Below are 17,887 nucleotides of genomic sequence, written 5' to 3'. Positions count from 1 at the left end.
GAAAGAATTGTTCACTCAATGCTCACCAAAAGGCTTCATGATTTTGAATGTCAAATTACCTCTATTATTTATAGAAGTTAGTTGTGATGCTCTTCTATGTTTCTTAGCAATGTGATATTGTTTTGTTCTCATATTTTTACTTTTTAAAATTTTGGAATGCTCTTCTATGTTTCTTAGCCATGTGAGATTGTTTTTTAAAAAAAATTAAACCAAACAATATCATTTTGTTATAATTTTGTAACCCCAAATTTATTTTTTAATTATAATTATATAATTATATTTATTATTTAATACGTTTTACCTTAAATATTATGTTGTAGTTAATTTGAATCATTTTGTTTCACTTGATTTTATGGTTTTTAACTTATATATGTTATGACTTGCTTTGAATATGACTTGTGATATAAAAAAAATTTATTAAATATTTTTGGTATTTTTATTTAATTTTTAAAATAATTATGACGTCGTCCGGTTCTTCCGACCGTCAGACCGGTTCAACCGGTTGAACCAGTGAACCGGTAGCATGACCGGTCCGGTTCTGAAAACCATGATTAAGTTTAATGAAATTTTTAAAAATTTAAAATATAATGACTAAAATAGAAAAGATAATAACGTTTAGTGTTAAATTTGTAATTTATCCGCCATTCTTTTATCCTGTGAAATAATAATTTATATTTATTAATTTTTGACTGTTTCTTTTTTGTTATTTTTTTATCCTAGGTAATAAATAATTTATATTTATTTATTTTTCACTGTGGTCTTTAGGACTTTTATTCGATCCAATAGATTGCTTTTTTTAGGCAGCTTTGTGTTTGTGACGGGTGAGAGCAAAGCAGAGATTTGGACGTTGTGAAAAGAAGTGAAAGGCCCCCTCTGCTGGATTCTGGAAAATTGCAAACTCAGTTCCATTTCTGAGTCCTGACAACACAACTTTAATCACTCAACTCAGTACCCCACTTTTTTACTCTTTTACATATTATATACATTTTGGAAAAGTGATTGCTTGTGTGAACATGATTTCGGTGCAGGCCCCACAACTCACCACCTAAGAAAACATCAGATCAGGTCCCCCTTGCTCTTCATTAGACTATCAAACTTTTGTCTCATACATCAACGTTGCATGCTTTTCCTCATCAAGAACACAATCAAAGACAAGTTTCTGAGCTTGAGCGAAATGGGTTTTCTAGATGATGATGATGACGACGAAGTTGACGGCCACGACGACGATGAAACGTGCACAGAGAAAGTTGACTTGAAAATCATGAGGAGAGGTGGTGGGGATTTTTACTTGCAACTTATGCTTACATTTAACTTAAGTCGATCAATAATCAAATACAAGTGTGGTATTAATGAAGAAAAAGCCTTGAAGTTGAAGCTGCCTTGTATTTAGGATTAATTTGGGTAAGTGTCAAGTCACTTGTTTTTTTTTAAATAATGACATGATAGCCGGGAATTTAATTCGGTACTTTTCTTCTGTCTGTAATTTCTGAGAAGTTTTCGTTGGAATTTGATGAAGAAAGCAACCCATCGAGGAGGTGCAGGTGTGGCATTGATCTCACCATTAATGACTCCTTTTCCTTCAGTTGGCTTGACTTCACTCCACCAATCCAGACAGTAAACAAACAAACGAAAAAACTCTGACCCTTTATTAATTATATCAACAGGTAAAAAAATTGAAGCAATTTCATGGTAAAAAAGGGGTTGCTTAATAGTGTTAGAATGAATTAGTACACAAAATACTTTGAAGTCAATGGCGTACCATGGTTTTATCAGATACAGTGATTTTGATTGTATAAAATAAGTGGGTCATGCAATAGATATATAAAAAAAGAAGGGTGAGATTCCCTATAGAATTAGGAAGAATAAGGTGGCTTAAATTAATAAAGAGTCCCCATAGCTGGCTTGCATATTCTTTACAGGACTAATTGACTGGAAGGCGATGTTCTATTTGGAAGGGAAGGGAATAAGGCATGATTAAATGCCAAAATTGGTCCCAACGTTGATGTCAAATGTTACGTACTTGAATCCTCTAAACATTTTTTTTTTGCTAGAAGGTGGTAGGCTGCTACATTGAATTGAATAACTCAGACCAGGCATGGAAGGCCTATGACCGGAAGGTTTTAGGCAACCAGAAGCCCTATTTGCATAAAGCTTATATGCACATGGCTGGCCCAAAACTTGGATGTTTAATCCGTAATGGAAGCTATGACAGAATATATGCGGAAGAAAGACTTCAAATGTCATATATCCTTTGAGAATTTACGATCTCTTATATATCTATTTAATTTATCAAAATTAAATATGTTGTCAACCGATCATGTATATTAATCTATCATATCAATTTACGAATAATTATAATACTTCTACATCTGACACCAACACTAAGCATCGCTATAAAATCTCCCGACTAAGATTGAGAGAAACGGTTAACACCAATCAACTACCGTTTAATCACCAACTACAATTTTCTATATAAATCAGATGAGATAACAACTTAAATTAACATGGGCCATTTTGGTTCTCGCACTAGTTTACTGCTTTGAAGTGGTTGCTTTGATTCCGATATCGTCAATGGGGTCCATCCACATTGGAGAGACAGCATCATATGAGTTTTAATTGGAACACAATGATTATGAGCGACATTTATGCCAACACTAGTATGGTGTGCCTTAACTTTCTTATAATATCCAACACCAGAAAGAAGCCATTGCTTTTTAACAAAAGAACTGTTCCCGACATAATTTCCAATGACATTATGTTATCTTTCAACTGATTATATTTATTATGTATTTCTTACATGTAGCTCAAGCAAGTGATTCCTGACCATGACTTGATAGGCTTTTCTCTCCTTCGTCTCTTCGAAAACTTACTCTCCCGAAGTTCTCCCATTTGAGAAGAAGATTCCATGGCTATGGATTTTCTTGAGGAACCTGCAATGGTCGCAGGGGTGACACCAGACGGACTAGAAATGCCGGCGGTTAACGTCTTTGGATCGTCTCAGAAAAGGCAGTTTCATTAGATGCCGATCGATTACATGACCCCCTGATGCAAATTCGTATGAATCATATATAGAGTTAATTCACCAAATGTCCCTAAAGCATGATCTTTTTTTAAATTGATCCTGAAACTTATAAATATTTCAATTTCAAGCTTATTAACGTAAGTTAACTTGCATTTAAGTACACTTTATGTTGAAAGTAAGATTTTAATGATCTTTATTCAATAATTAAAAAAAAAAAAAGCGAAATACATTAATAAAACAATAGTTTAAGCAACATTTCGGAAACAAGTTTCCCACTAAAACAATAACTCAAGCAACAATGTTTGTCATCCTATTTTAACTGTTAAAATCATAATAATTTGATAACAATAAATCAATCCTATAATTTTATTGGAAAAAATTATTTTCCAACATTGTCCGGTCGATAATGATTTAGACAATTTGGAGAAGCTACTAGTTTTTCGCATAAAGAGATGCAGTGATTCGACACTCGACTGGGAGAAGAGCAAAACACACTTGATGTTGAACAGAGACAAATGATGAAAAAAGAATCTTGCCCAAACCACAAAGTTTTACAAAAAGTAATCTGAAATGACAAATGGAAGTTACCAAGGTGTTCCCACAGTGATTAATTACTTTAATCGTCGTATTATTATGATGAGATTGAATTAATTTTAGATGTTCATTTATTATGAACTAAATGATTAGCCAAAATAAGCACCCTTCATTTATTATATAAAGAGACATCGCGAGCGAATTGATTTACTTTCTAGAAAGCAGTACTGAAGTAGTTCTTGGCGACATTGTCACACAAGATTTCCAACACTTTGTTGTTCGTAGGCCCTACGCATCGCGGCGTTTTGAACTGACTAAGAACACCCCTTAATCCCAAGTAATGTTCAAGAATCTTCTGGAAAGTTCCCTTCCGAAGAACTCGGAGTTCGAGGGGACCGATGGTATTGACCTTGTGGGAAATAACATAGCCTGCATCCACGAACGACCGATCCAAGCAGTTGCAGCATTCCTGCAGGACCCCATCACTTACTTCCCCGCTAATTTCCCAAAAGATCACGTAATGACCAGGGTCTGTCGATACGTCCGCATGACTTGAGAAATCAACCACTTCCAGCTTTTCCCCAGCAATTAGCTTCGCTGCTTCTTCGACGGTGAGCTGTAAATCTTTCTCGGTGTTCTTGTTGATGTTTATGCATCAGATTCCTTCGGCAGACAAATTTCAGCTCTGGGGTCGAGTTATGGAACCCCATAACCTTGACCACATCCCCTAGCCTATACCTGTACAAACCTGCACTTTACAAGAAATGGACATAAACAAGTATGAATGCATGCTGAAAAGGTTTAGACAGGGCCGAAATTAAGGTACCTGCAAAGCTGGTGATGAAAACCTCGTATTCTTTGCCGACCTTAACTTCAGTCAGGCTGACCGGCTTCGGCTCCACGGCGATGAAAGAACCATTAACTTTGTCTTGCATATGCTCCTCGATGTTTTCTTGCGGAGGAAGGAATTCGAAATACCCTATATTAGGAAGCACGGCATAAGTAGCCGACTCAGGTGGCAGAGTTGGATTGATATTTGCCCCAATCCACCCCTCAGAAGCACCGTAGTCAGCACTTATAAGAGGCACGTCTCTGGCATAATGCCTTAACTTTTTAAGATAATGCTCCATGTACCCTGTCATGATCCCATAGATGTATTTCACATTAGGGAAAAGTTCTGGTATCAGATACCAATTTACTAATCCTGAACATCTCTTCTCAATCAAGTCAGCCAATTCAGGATTTGGTTTCAGCAATTCGGCCATAGTGGATCGGACGGAAGGAAACGTGACGCGGCTTGAAAGTACCCCTTCTCTTATATCAGCACAAAGCTCTTCCCAAACTTGTTCGAAAGTTTGAAACGCGAGAACAATGCTATGTGCAAAGGTAGAGGAAACCATCTGAATTTCTTCACGCACAAGCAGCCCTCATAAAAGATGGCAGTACAATGATTGGTGAAGATCAGGGCTAAAGATCACCTCATCGGGGCTGCAAACCGGCGATGGCATCGCTTTCATCGCATTTTTAAACTGCAAATTGCGAAAGACATTGGTGGTTGCAGTTCCAGCAAGCCCCCTTCGGTTTTAGTCTGCTTGCTACTGTAAATGAACTGCAAAGCCTTCCCATTCTCAATAGGAAACTTTCTGTATATCAATAATAAGAACTGATTAAAAATAAAAAGGAAACATGTATTTCAATATCACTGTTCCATTTATTTCAGTTGAATTACCTGTTTCTGAAAGCAAAAGAAGTACGACAAATCTGCGAAGTAGTTTCCATTAATTCATCATTGAAGGGCACAAATTTGGGTTTTCCTTCAGTGGTGCCAGAGCTGAAAATATCAACAAAAAGGCTCTCAGTTCTGAAAAATCAAATGATAGCAAACAAGATGAAGATAAAAATACCTGAGAGAAATGGTTGTTATTGGTTTTCCAGTGAGAATGAGGGGAAAAGCACCATCAGCAACTCTTTGGATATAAGGCTCCAAGTCCTTGTGAGTGACGAGAAGAACACAAACCTTGACGCTTTCAGGGTCAGTTCTTCCATTGAGGCCCAGATTCTGCAGATAGTCAGCGCATTCATTCTCTTCTAAAATCAGCTTTAAAGTCTCTCTTTGAACATTCTCAGCATCTTTGGTCATTGCTTCGAAATCTCTTATTACCTTTTCAACGTCCAGAATTGCCATGTTTTCCAACATCGTTGCTGAAACTATAACCAAAAGAAGCTGAAATAAAATAAAATGATCACCATTCAACTGTTATCGCATGGGGAAAGGGAAGTTTTAAATCTTGGCAGAATGGAGTTGTTCTTTTGTATTAAATAATGCAAATGAAAAACTGCTATGATCACGATTAATCTGAAAAACGAAGACAATGGATAATTATTAAACCTTTTGACCAGAATGGTCAACCACCAAGAAGTTTCCAGGAAACTTAAAATTTTCTCTAGAAAAGTAGTGTAACTGAATTCATAACTCAAAAGATTATCAAGTCTAAAGAAAAAATAAATGAAAAATCCAGAAAAAATAAAACTAAGGAATTCAAAGAAGTTGACATTTGAGTCGGTTCAAAATTCAACTTAATATGCTGATCCAATGCTTCAAATTTTCAAATAAGAAAGATTATTTTTTTTAAAAGGCAGAATGGAGTTACCGTTTAAAAAAGAGCGCCAAGTAAAGAAAGTCAACAACAAACACAACAAAAATGAGATTTTTAACTGAAACGGGATCAGAATAAGGTATTTGGATTACTTGCAGCTCGAAAATATGTGAAAAATATTCCCCGGTAGTAGTTGTGTCTTCAACTAACTTACTGAAACTTTCTTGAAGACTTTGATATGGTTGCAGCTTGACTGCTCTCATCTACAATGAAGGTATGGGTTCCTATCTGTTGGAGGCTTTGAATGACCGCTACAGCAAGAAGCTGGTCCAGATATATAGCGTATTTCCTAACCAGATGGAGACAAGTGATTTGGTTGTGCAACCCTACAATTCACTTTTGACACTCAAGCGACTAACATGAAATTCTGATTATGTTGTTGTTCTTGACAATACTGCACTCAATAGAATTGCTGTGGAGCGTTTACATCTAAGTAATCCTACATTTGCTCAAACAAATTCTTTGGTCTCCACTGTGATGTCTGCAAGCACAACTACATTGCGGTATCCAGGTTACATGAACGACGATCTGGTTGGTCTTCTTGCCTCTTTAATTCCAACACCGAGATGTCATTTTCTTATGACGGGATACACACCCCTTACAATGGAGCGCCAGGTAAGTCGAATACACATGTTGTTTGTAATTTTAACTTTGTGGTTGATTGTGATTCCTGATCAACTGCTCCTTGCAGTTATTTTAAGAGTTAATTAGAGCCTTTATACAATTACGTCTATAATTGGTCCGCTTACTCTTTCATAATGTTTGGGGTGAAAAAGAGAGCTGAAGCGTTATAATCCCATATCTTTTATTTTTGTTAACTTGGTCTTGATCATCTCAGGATGCATCATCAGTCATAAATTAATTTTTTTAGTCTTGTTATTCTAGCAAAGAAACATTATACAGTGCTGTTTGATGCCTGTGTTTCTCTTCTTGGAAGGCCAATGTGATCCGTAAAACTACCGTGCTTGATGTTATGAGAAGGCTTCTCCAGGTGCGATATGTAGCTTGTACTTGTTTCAAAACAGGTTGCATTTTTCTGATCATATGGTTCCTTGCAGACAAAAAATATTATGGTTTCCTCTTATGCACGCACAAAAGAAGCTAGCCAAGCAAAGTATATTTCAATACTGAATATCATTCAGGGAGAAGTAGATCCTACTCAGGTATGGTAAATTATTTTTATTGGAAATGATATAGCTCTTACATGAAATATATCTCTCAAGTCTGATATTTAAATTTTGCATAACAAAATTATACATTTCATTCTTTATTCTTAAGAAGTATTAATTTTGATAAGATTTCTTGTTAGTTGTTAATGGTTATGCATTCAAAGATCAACATTAAGTTTTGCCTACCACCTTTTTTTGTGGGGAAAAGGGTTTTGTGTCATCCATTCGTAATGGTTTGAGCTTCTAGTATTAAATAATTTCCCTTGTTTTACAGGTGCATGAAAGCCTACAGAGGATTCGTGAAAGAAAGCTAGTAAATTTTATTGAATGGGGACCAGCAAGTATTCAGGTTTATTGATTATTGAAGCAGTTGTCATCACTTTGGTCTATTTTTTTCGTATGATTTCTGTACTTACGTGACCCATTTTTTATTTTGGTGTTTTTGTAGGTTTTTCTTTCTAGAAAGTCTCCATATGTCCAGACTGCCCATAGGGTACAATTTTAGTTCTTGTCTTTTGGAGTTTAGATCTCTTATTTTGCCTGCTTTTGGTCTGAATTTAATGGTAACAACTTTGAGCATTATTTTTCTATTTCCTTAAAAATGGCCCTTTAGTTGGAGAGAAAAACAAGAAAGAATAAACAAAGGCATTTGCATTCTTCAGGCGAGTGGCCTCATGCTAGCAAGTCATACTAGCATCTGACACCTCTTCAGCAAATTTTTAAGCCAGTACGAGAAATTGAGAAAGAAGCAAGCATTTCCTGACAATTATCGGAAGTTCCCAATGTTTGCTGCGAGTTACCATCGTTTCACCCACTTTCTAATTTATACAGCACTGCTGTCACTATGCTTTTTGTGCGTGTTTATATGAACATGTAATGCAAACATCTGCATGCATGAGTTTTGTGCATAAATGTGTAAGGTGTAACAAGTTATTTACAGGCAACTGCATGAATTTGTAATCCTGCACAAAGAACATGGGCTTACTTCTATAGATTGGTTAAATGATCTGAGTTCCATGAATGAAATAATCAGCGCAATTTGATTGTTAATTCTGCAACCTGTTATTTGCTTCCAAAGCAATACATTTTCAATTGGATACAAAAGCAATTACATTATGTTGATATTTTTATTCTATTCTCATTCAAACTTCAATGGACAGGACAATGATCTTTCTGAGTTTGATGAATCAAGGGATATAATTGAAAGTTTGGTTGATGAATACAAGGCTTGTGAGTCGCCAGATTATATCAAATGGGGCGTGGAGGTATATGCCTGACTGGCCCAAACTTCAGTTTTTGAGCTCCTCTTGGCTGTAACTGATAACAATGTTATATGCAGGATCCCGAGCATAGTTTAACTAGAGAGGGAAATGTCTTGGGAACACTGGATTCAAATTTGGCTGTGTGAACGAAATAAGTAAAGCCTCAATTGTGTAGTCTCGGGTAAGGATTTGTAAGGTTGATTCATTGTTTGCCAAAGTAGTACCATTATGCTCTTCAAATATGGTATTACTTTTGAAAACATGCAAGTTGATTTAGAATCTGCCATCGTTTTCAGTTGTTGCCTTAGGTTTTTGGTGTGGTTTGAAATGAAAATGGAAGAAAATATCACCCCCCACTCCCTTTTATTTATTATTAACTTGATATTCCCTAGACAATTGGCATATACGTTCTACATTGTCTTTTAGTGGACGTGGTTAACGTCCTTGTGTATCCATTGGTTCCTTCATGTGTTTGTTTGTGCTATGCAATTATGTTACTATTTTTACAACAAAAAAAAAATTGTAAAGGCCACTTGCTTTGGCCGGAATTTGTTTCTTTACAGGACGTCACATAAATATCAGGACCACTCTGGAGAGAATATTGTAAATTTATCTTTTTAATATATCCATACACTTGAGTGAAGAAAATACACAGTTGTTTCTGTTTTTGGATTATAGCATCTTGGCTTGTAATTTGGCAATTGTTTTGAGTTTGATTTTAGGATTTTATTCATACTACATTAAGAACAATCTGCGTGGTTTGAATTGGATGCGTGTGTAGGATTTGTTGTGTTGTGTGGCGGTTGAAGTTTTATCCCAACAGATCAGTTTACAGAATGGATTACAAGCATTTAAAATGGTTTGAGAGGGAATATGATTCTAATTCAAAAGAAAAAGAAAAGTTATACTCCATTCCATGTGCATGGAATCAGCATGGCATGTGTTGTTATGTCATGGTCTGGGCTCTGGTCCCATCCCACCTATGCTGCATTTGTTTATTAATAAGAATTTATTGAATTTCTCCGAACTCCCAAAGCAATAACCAGACGGATAAAGACATGTATGGGGATTTTCTGTAGCGACGGCTACCAACTGTCGAATAATGTTGAAAACATGGCAGCTGGAGGGTATCCGAGGCCAGTAGATGATTAGTTTCTGTATTCTACCTCAAGGTTCTAGTTTTGATTTAAAAATTATTCATCAACTGTTGATTTCATGTATTTGAACGAGAGCTGATATTAAGCTCACAATTATGTTAATGTACGGTCAAGGCTTGAAAAACTAGACTAGCGAGTATTGGTATTTGGGGGGTTTATCTCATCCAGTCCCTGAAAGTAGCTGATGAAATATAATGCTGATGGACAGACGTTGAAAAGGGTTGTTACTTGAATAGAACTCAAACGCCAGTCGAGGACCGATTCAAAGAATTTGAGTCAGGAGCCACTCACCATGAGGCTATGCCAACAATTCCTTGGTCTATTGACCAATTGGCAACAGCGGCCAATAACGCAAACTGCAAACGGCGATTGCGCATTTAAGGCCATCTCCGGTCCTTAACTCTACTCTAACGTATCTCTATCTCTACTCTAGAGATGAAATAGTAATTCATCTCCAGCGCTATCTCTATATTATCACTAATTCTACTTTATTCACAATATTTAACTATTATAATATTAATTTTACAAATATAAAAAAAACAGAAAAAATATAAAAATATAAAAACCCGAAAAATTACAAAAAAAAATTAATATGATTATTTATCTAATTTTAATATATTTTTATCTATTTTATAATTTAATATATTTTAATTAAAAAAAAACCTTAAATCTAGCGTGAACTACAGTACCGCACTAGATGTGACATGGTACTGTAGTAATACTCTACACTGCTGGAAATATCTCCACTGTAGCGCTGCGTTGGAGATGCCCTGGGTTGAATTGTATTAAGTTTGAAATATTTTAAAATTCTGTAATTTAAAGTTAGAATTAAACCTAATTTACCATTAGAACCCTAAATTTCCATTTGAATTCAATAAAAATATTATTACTCAAATCATAAACTTCAATACCAACTCCTATTTGAAAACATTTGAAAAAAATAATTAAAATATTTCAGCACTTAATGGAAGTAATAACCGTTTAATACAGTATCAATAATAACGTTTAGAATTTTTATTTTTAGAAAAAGGTTGGTATGAAAAGAGAGAACAACTAAGCATCGAACAACCTATGAACAGTCTGTCCCAACAAACAAAACAATACAGAGAAAAGAAAACCCTGACCCACATTCCCCTAGTTTTCCACTTTTCCTTGATTAACTCCTAACCTCAGCCTCTTTATTTAAACCCAGCTTTCCTCTTCAGAATTCGTCTACTTTTTTTTAAAAAAAAAACCTTGCCTTTTTCTCCGAGCTTGTCTTCAGCTCTGTTTCTGTTCAGCACTCTCCTTTGCAGATAACAGTGTTTGAAACATGGCAACCATTTCCTTCAGGGTTCTGATGAGTGCTGCTCTTGTTTTTGCCTTCGTCTCGCTTCATGTTGAAGCTCAGTCTGCTGCACCAGCTCCTTCTCCTACAAGTGACGGTAACTAATCTTCTCTTCTACAAGCTGTTTTCGGGTCTTTAGAAAGGTTCGAAAATGCGTTCGTTACAGGTCTATTGAGCCATTGCCAAAATATGAAATGGGTTCTTTTCACCTGAAAAACCACTGGTTTTCATTGTTTTTCTCACAGTTCAAATACATATGTTTTGTTCTCTTGAAAATGCAAATGCATTACATCGTTTACATGTATCCATTTGATTTTATTTTTTTCTTTTGGCAGGAACTTCAATTGACCAAGGGATTGCTTACATTCTGATGCTTGTGGCACTGGTGCTCACATACCTCATCCACCCTCTGGACGCATCCTCCTACACCTTTTAAATTTACATTATTATTATTCATCTAGTTCACAGATTGCTATGTGGATTTATCTATCAAGTTCTATTTTCTTCCTTTCTTTTTCTGAGTAATGGGATTGAATTTGTTTTGAGAGATTGATGAACTCCTGATTTTTTACTTAATATTTTATTTCTAGTTCTTGATTCTTTTCTTCCAATATCACTTTTAGAATCCTTTGTACCTTGTTAGTCTCTCATTTTCGTCCTTTCTAGATGACTTTCTAAAAAACACCTGTACATTACCAAATGAAGTCATCTTTCACTCCAATCTCAACAGAAGGGCAAGTTTAAAGCACAATTGAACCATCAAAATACACTTTATTGCAACTCTTAACAGGAAAAAGAAAAGGTTTCTGTAGTTCTATTTCAACTTGCACGTTGAGTCAGGCTTTGCATTATGTGAAAAAGAATAGAACAATATACAGCCTGGAATTTCCAGACTAGTTATTGAAGAAATGTTGCCTTTTGAGTCTTGAGCATGGGAATAAAAAGAAGAAAAAAACTTTTTCATGGTTGTTTGAAGAAACATGATGGATTTTTTTATGGGGGACCATACGTGTGTGTGCTATTCTTTTATTTACATCTTTATGCCGGGTAATTATACTAGAAAATTAAATTGCCATTAGTTGGGGCACGAATCCAAGTCTTTCACTCATGATCTTCGTGTCTGTGATGCAAAGCGTACTTGACAACTTCATAAAACGAAACGACTATCCCCACGGAGGGACCAGTGCGACCAACACGAGGACCAAGTCCAGTAAACAGCCCCTTTATCCTTCCATCCCTGCTCCAAATAACCGTTTTGGGACAATGAGTAAATAATGAAGGTGAATATTCTAGATAACCTCAAATGAGCTAACCTGATAATATATTAGGTAGTTTGACTACAAGATAGAGCAATGTGTATTGCCTAAAATTGGCCTCAAGCACAACACACACTACTGCTATAAAATAAAAGTTAGCATTGGTCTTCAGTTTGCTACTGATTGTCTTTCAGGGCGACCCCATTGGAGTATCTTAAAGACTTAAACTATGTTGTTCAAGCTAGGTTGTACGAGACATTAATTTAGTCATTAACTAGAAGTTCTACTACTAAGCACTCAACAGCAACTAGAACAAAGATGATATATTATCCCAAGGAAAAGGAATATTGCATACCTCCAAATTTCACGTAGAGTTTGTCCCGTAGTCATCTTCAATGACTTAGCAGGATCTTTCTGGAAATCATTAAAGAAAAGTTAAAAACAAAATGGACTCATCCAAAGCACTTTACCATGCTTATGCAGTTATGTGTTTGTGACTACATGTGCATGTCTGGTTTGTGCGTGGTGGGGGAAAGGGGCAGCAAGCGGTTGCTTTGTAATGTTCATCCTATCTTAATGGTATTTAAATGCATATCAAGTAAAGCATGACTAGGAAGTTGAGACCTCTATCTGTCGTCGAGTCTTTACAACATCTAGGGGGCAGGTAATAGCAGCTGCAATGCTTCCTGCCACGAAACCAGCGGCAAAATTTGCCCCAAGGATGCTACATGCACCAGCTTCATCACCCACTGAAGCAAGCAGTTTTCTCCTGATCTGAAGAGGGAGAAACCAGAATTAAGTTGAATGTATAAGCTAGCATCAAACATATTTAGAAGTTAAAAAGAAAAAGAAAACACTTATCCTTCTTGAAGGGTTAAGGAAATGAAGTCTCACCGGCTCAAGTGTAGCCCAACAGATTGCAGAGAAAGGAACATCACGAGCAAGTTGTGAACTAAGGCCAGTCCATAAGACACGGTAGTCCTGTACTGCTATGAAGAATATGTCAGCAACAGTGACCATCTTAGTTTAACCAAACTATCTCACTTACAATAAATTTCTCATTCAAGGCCAAATAGATTTTTTCGGGCAGAGAGTAACCAATTCAATGGTTAACTTACAGTTTTGAATGCAATTTGTGCTTGTCACTGGGTTGATGACTCCAACTAGCGTCTTCCATACGCCTGCAGGTTTCATACCACCTTTAGTTTCTTTAAATGCCTGGTAACAAATTAAAGATTCATAAAGTTGAACTTCATTCACTTCTGCAGAGTAGCAAATTGAGGACAATTATAGTAATTCCCAATCAAATTAGAAGAGGCACAAAAGACACTAAACCTGCATGCGGGTCCTCGCCAGTTCAACAGGATAACAAGTTATGCAAGCTAAAGATCGTGCAAATGTGCCTGCAACTAATGGGACATATGGGGTCAAGGATGGAGCATTATTAGCTGCGAATTCCTCCATTGAATTGCGGAAAATGTCATAGCAAGGCATGTAAATGCCAACCTGATTGACGGAAAAAGAAAAGAGTCCATTAGCCCAAAAAATTAAGCACATAAAAATGCTTCCTCACACTGATGCACGGGATAAAAACATGCAAAGCAGGGCAGCGATAGAAGTGAATAGGAATTTTATGAGGAAGAAAGAGAGAGACTCACAGTCGGCACAGCCAACGCTAAACTTGCATTTGTTCCTCTCCACAATCTGGCAAACCCTTCCTGCAAAAAATCATTCCACAGAACCGCCAAAACTAAGAGGTTGTCTGTGCATTGAAATATAAAGGAGATGATACTGATGTGTATGTATAAACAGATTCAAGAGCATTTACAATCAAGGTTTAAATGATTATGCTTAGATAGATAGAATAGTTTCCACAATTGTGTAAAGTGTCTAACACTTAGTTAACTATATAATCTGCGTTTAACCGGGATTCTGTTACCTATGCTGAAGAAATACAACATCCCATTTATTCAAAGAAAAAAAACTTTTTTATTCAAAAAACAGTGACACTACTGCATGAAACACTCGAAGAACAAGTCTAATATAGTAATTAGCAAGTGCAAAAACAACCAACCTGATGAATGACCTTGTAGAAAACATCAAGCGTTCCGGTATACCGATTACACTCGGGGCCACATAATGGTTCAGAACCAAGCACTGAACGCGAACATGATTGAGAGCTTCTCATATTTGGTAACGTCTAAAACAGAAGAGGAATGGAGCAGAAATAAGCACAAAACAATTTAAAGAATCAAATAAACTACTAATATAAACAACATCCAAAACATATTGATACTGAAAACAAGGAAGGTGATGAAGTTGATAAATACCGTATTTGTTTCAAAGCAAGTCTTGTAAGGAACTCCAGCAGCCTGTGCTTGCAACCTTGTCTGGATGCCACAGAAAAACAATTAGTTTTAGGGGGGGGGAATGATTAATTCTATGCATTGGGTTTCCTTTTTAATGTTGAAAAAGACGAAATGCTTTAAAAGAACCTAAAGAAAATGAAAAGAGCTAATATTTTACAAGAAAGAAAAAATAGATACCTTGGCGACATCGAGAGGATTAATGATGACGGCGGAGATAAAAGCGGCGCCAGCGGCAGATAATGCCCTCTCTCCGAAGCTCAAATTGACGTCGGTAACGGCTTTGGAGTTTAGGGTTGAAGAATCATCGAGGGAAGTTTTTATCTTGGTCTCAACGTTCCCTTCAAAATCAACTCTGGAAACCGACGCAGCGTTTATCCATGAAGGAAACCCCTGTCTCTCTCTCTCTCTCTCTCTCTCTCTACCTTTTGAAGTAAATCAAAATTTCATTGACAGAGAAGAAAAAGAAAAGAGACATGTGGGAAGTTGGACAAATTATTGGAAGATTAGATTAGTTAGGTTTAATGGCTTCTTCCAGGGCTCTCCTTCCTCTCTTTTTTTTTTTAAATTAGTAAACAAAAAACAAATGAAAACAGAAAATCAGATATTTGCATGGAGAAGATTGAAGAAGAGGAGGCTACGCAATGTGATACGTGGCGTGGAATTAAGGGCGCCAACCCGAAGCCTAAGGCCAATCCTTCTTCTCTATCTAAAGTCAAAACTCTCATCCTCACTGAACTATCAGCCCAATTTCGAATTAAGCCCAAAATATGTCGATCGTTGCTAGAAAGCCTCAACCGGAACATATAAACATGAGTCTTACATTCCAAGCGTTTCTGTTAAATGGCAGTGGTGCAGGTGGAAAGCTTGTGGAACATTATGGAACATCAAAGAATGGAAGGTAGGGCTAAGGGCTATACCTTTTAATGGTTTTTTGGTTGGACAAAATCATTTCATGGGTTTCTTGTTTGTTTTAAAGGGAAAGTTTGTGTTTGGAATAGAGAAGCTTAGTTGTTCGTCCCCCACTCTCTCAATTATGAATACACGTAAGAAAGTAAATTTGAACTTATAAAATTTTACGAGACAAAAACAAATTTTAATAGAAAATACATAAATAAATTTTAAAATTTATGATAATTTTAAATTTTTAGAGGGGCGACCGTCCCCACCTGCCCCGTCTAGGTCGACTAGTCTCAATTACTATGTATGTCTTGCATTACATTTCATGTATATATTGTGCTCCATCTCATCAGATGCATCCCTAAAGGACCATGTGTGAACCATAATGGCATTCCATTGGACCACAAGGAGTTCAAAATAGTATGCCAGTATAACTCATCATACACTATTTTAATCCATGATTATGATTTTCTTCAATTAAAAGAAAAAAAAATTGAACAATGATTGTGATGTGCTAAGATCAATTGGGCTACTGAAACAGTTTCACTGGACCTGTTTGCCACAAAGTCAACCACACAAAAAATAAGGTATTGGTCCCCTTTCTTTGCCTTTTAGCTATCTATGAGCTTGCTGCCCATTAACTGCAAAACCAGGAAACTCTGTTGTTTTATTTGGTACTGAATTAATGTACAGTGGTTTGGCTCTTTGTAGAAGCAAATGGACATAGAAAAAGGGCAAATTACCTTTTAGGTCGCTAAACTATGATCAAAATTCTATTTTGAACATTAAACTAAGAAATTTGCCAATTAAATTACTAAAGTTTTAATTTTATTTCAATCAAGCCATCTATCCGCAAGTTGTTGTTAGTCACTAACTTAATTGATGAAGTGACTTGTTTTTAATTATTATAATAACACATTCAATAAAATGATGATACATGCCATCGTCTTATTGGTAAAAATCAAAGAAAATATAAATTGGTTTTGCGAAGAGCCAAATCTGAAACTTTAAACATTAGTCGATGTAAGATTTTATACTAAAATATTAATTAAATTATTAAAGATAGAAGTTTAATGGTGTAAAAGATAATTCACCCTGGAAAAACATCCTATGTACATTTTACTAAAAATTCATTTTTAATCTCATAGTTCTATAAGTTTTGTTTGTTCTCTCGTCTCTAATATAAAATCATATGTCTATAAGAGCATTTATTATAATGCTCGGTTTCACTATTGGACCGGCCCTAAAGCACATCCACAGTGACCAGATCTAATAATCCCATTACAACCTAAGATTTGATATAACTTTTACATTATATATTACTTTTATAAATATAATCTCATTCCACATAATTACACAGCTGCTATTGACATTTTGTTTGCATTGGACTGAAGTACGTGATTCCATTGGTCAGCCGTCAAAATTAACGGAAAGCAAAAAGATCGGAAAACATCATTAAGAAAGACGATATATAATTTGGGGTTCACGATCAAGAACCTATCAATATCAATACGCTCGAGTTCCTTAACCTTAAATTTTCCCCTTATTGTATTACAATAATAAGTAAATTTTAATAAAATAAGAAAAATAAATATAGGACCCACAAGATTGATAACTAGCATTATAATCATTAATCAAATCCCACGTAGCTTTAAGGATATTTGAAAATGAAAAATGTAGGTGAAGTGGGTCCTACTTCTTTTGATTTCACCTATCAATATGATGAGTGGCTGAGATTTAATATGACCTGCACTTTTTACATAGTAATCGTAGCATGCTACATTTCCTTTGATCTCGCTGCAATTTTTTTGTCCATGTGATGCAACAGAGGTTTTGCGGGCCAACCTGTTTTCTCTGAGCAAATGTTCAGGTGGATTCAAGCCCAGTAAGCTTGGGACTGAAAGGGCTAAAACCACGTGCCATTCACGTGATCAGATGAGTCGAAAAGACCTCCGTAGTCGGTCTCCAGGTATAACCTGGATGTTCCTCCCTTTCTAACTGTTCCGGGAGCTGTTACTTTTTCAAATTTATAAGTATTATTTCAATAATAAAATTTTTAAAATTCAGATATTTTTTAATCTTCGGTAATTTACTACACATTGAAGACTAGGGTCTAGGGTAATAAGCCTTTTGAACATGTTTAACTCCAGGAAGGAAGTAGCTGAGGTAGCTGGTTACAATCACAACTCTGCCTTGATATTGCATGGAGCTATATATGACCTGCTTGGCTCCACGAT

General features: G+C 36.0%; 1 protein-coding gene and 2 pseudogenes across 1 annotated transcript; 1 reads left to right on the top strand and 2 right to left on the bottom strand.

Moving 5' to 3' along the window:
* Positions 1-3,728: 3,728 nt before the first annotated feature.
* Positions 3,729-5,753, bottom strand: LOC120132869 (annotated as a pseudogene).
* Positions 5,754-6,429: 676 nt separating this feature from the next.
* On the top strand, positions 6,430-8,790 carry LOC120132842 (annotated as a pseudogene).
* A 3,089-nt stretch (positions 8,791-11,879) lies between these two features.
* Positions 11,880-15,173, bottom strand: LOC120132861 (mitochondrial carrier protein MTM1-like; the record flags this gene model as incomplete). The annotated part of the gene is made up of 10 exons (XM_039149553.1): positions 11,880-12,365; positions 12,740-12,798; positions 13,009-13,158; positions 13,279-13,370; positions 13,503-13,602; positions 13,720-13,890; positions 14,043-14,102; positions 14,459-14,584; positions 14,715-14,774; positions 14,931-15,173. Coding segments are annotated over 10 exons (1,197 nt in total), but the record flags the coding sequence as incomplete, so codon positions are not given.
* Between the last annotated feature and the right edge of the window lie 2,714 nt (positions 15,174-17,887).

Source organism: Hibiscus syriacus, unplaced genomic scaffold (assembly GCF_006381635.1).
Source record: "Hibiscus syriacus cultivar Baekdansim isolate YM2019G1 unplaced genomic scaffold, ASM638163v2 tig00110570_pilon, whole genome shotgun sequence".
NCBI lineage: Eukaryota > Viridiplantae > Streptophyta > Magnoliopsida > Malvales > Malvaceae > Hibiscus > Hibiscus syriacus.
Note: the sequence above shows the minus strand (reverse complement) of the source record. Positions and strands in the feature narration are given on the sequence as shown.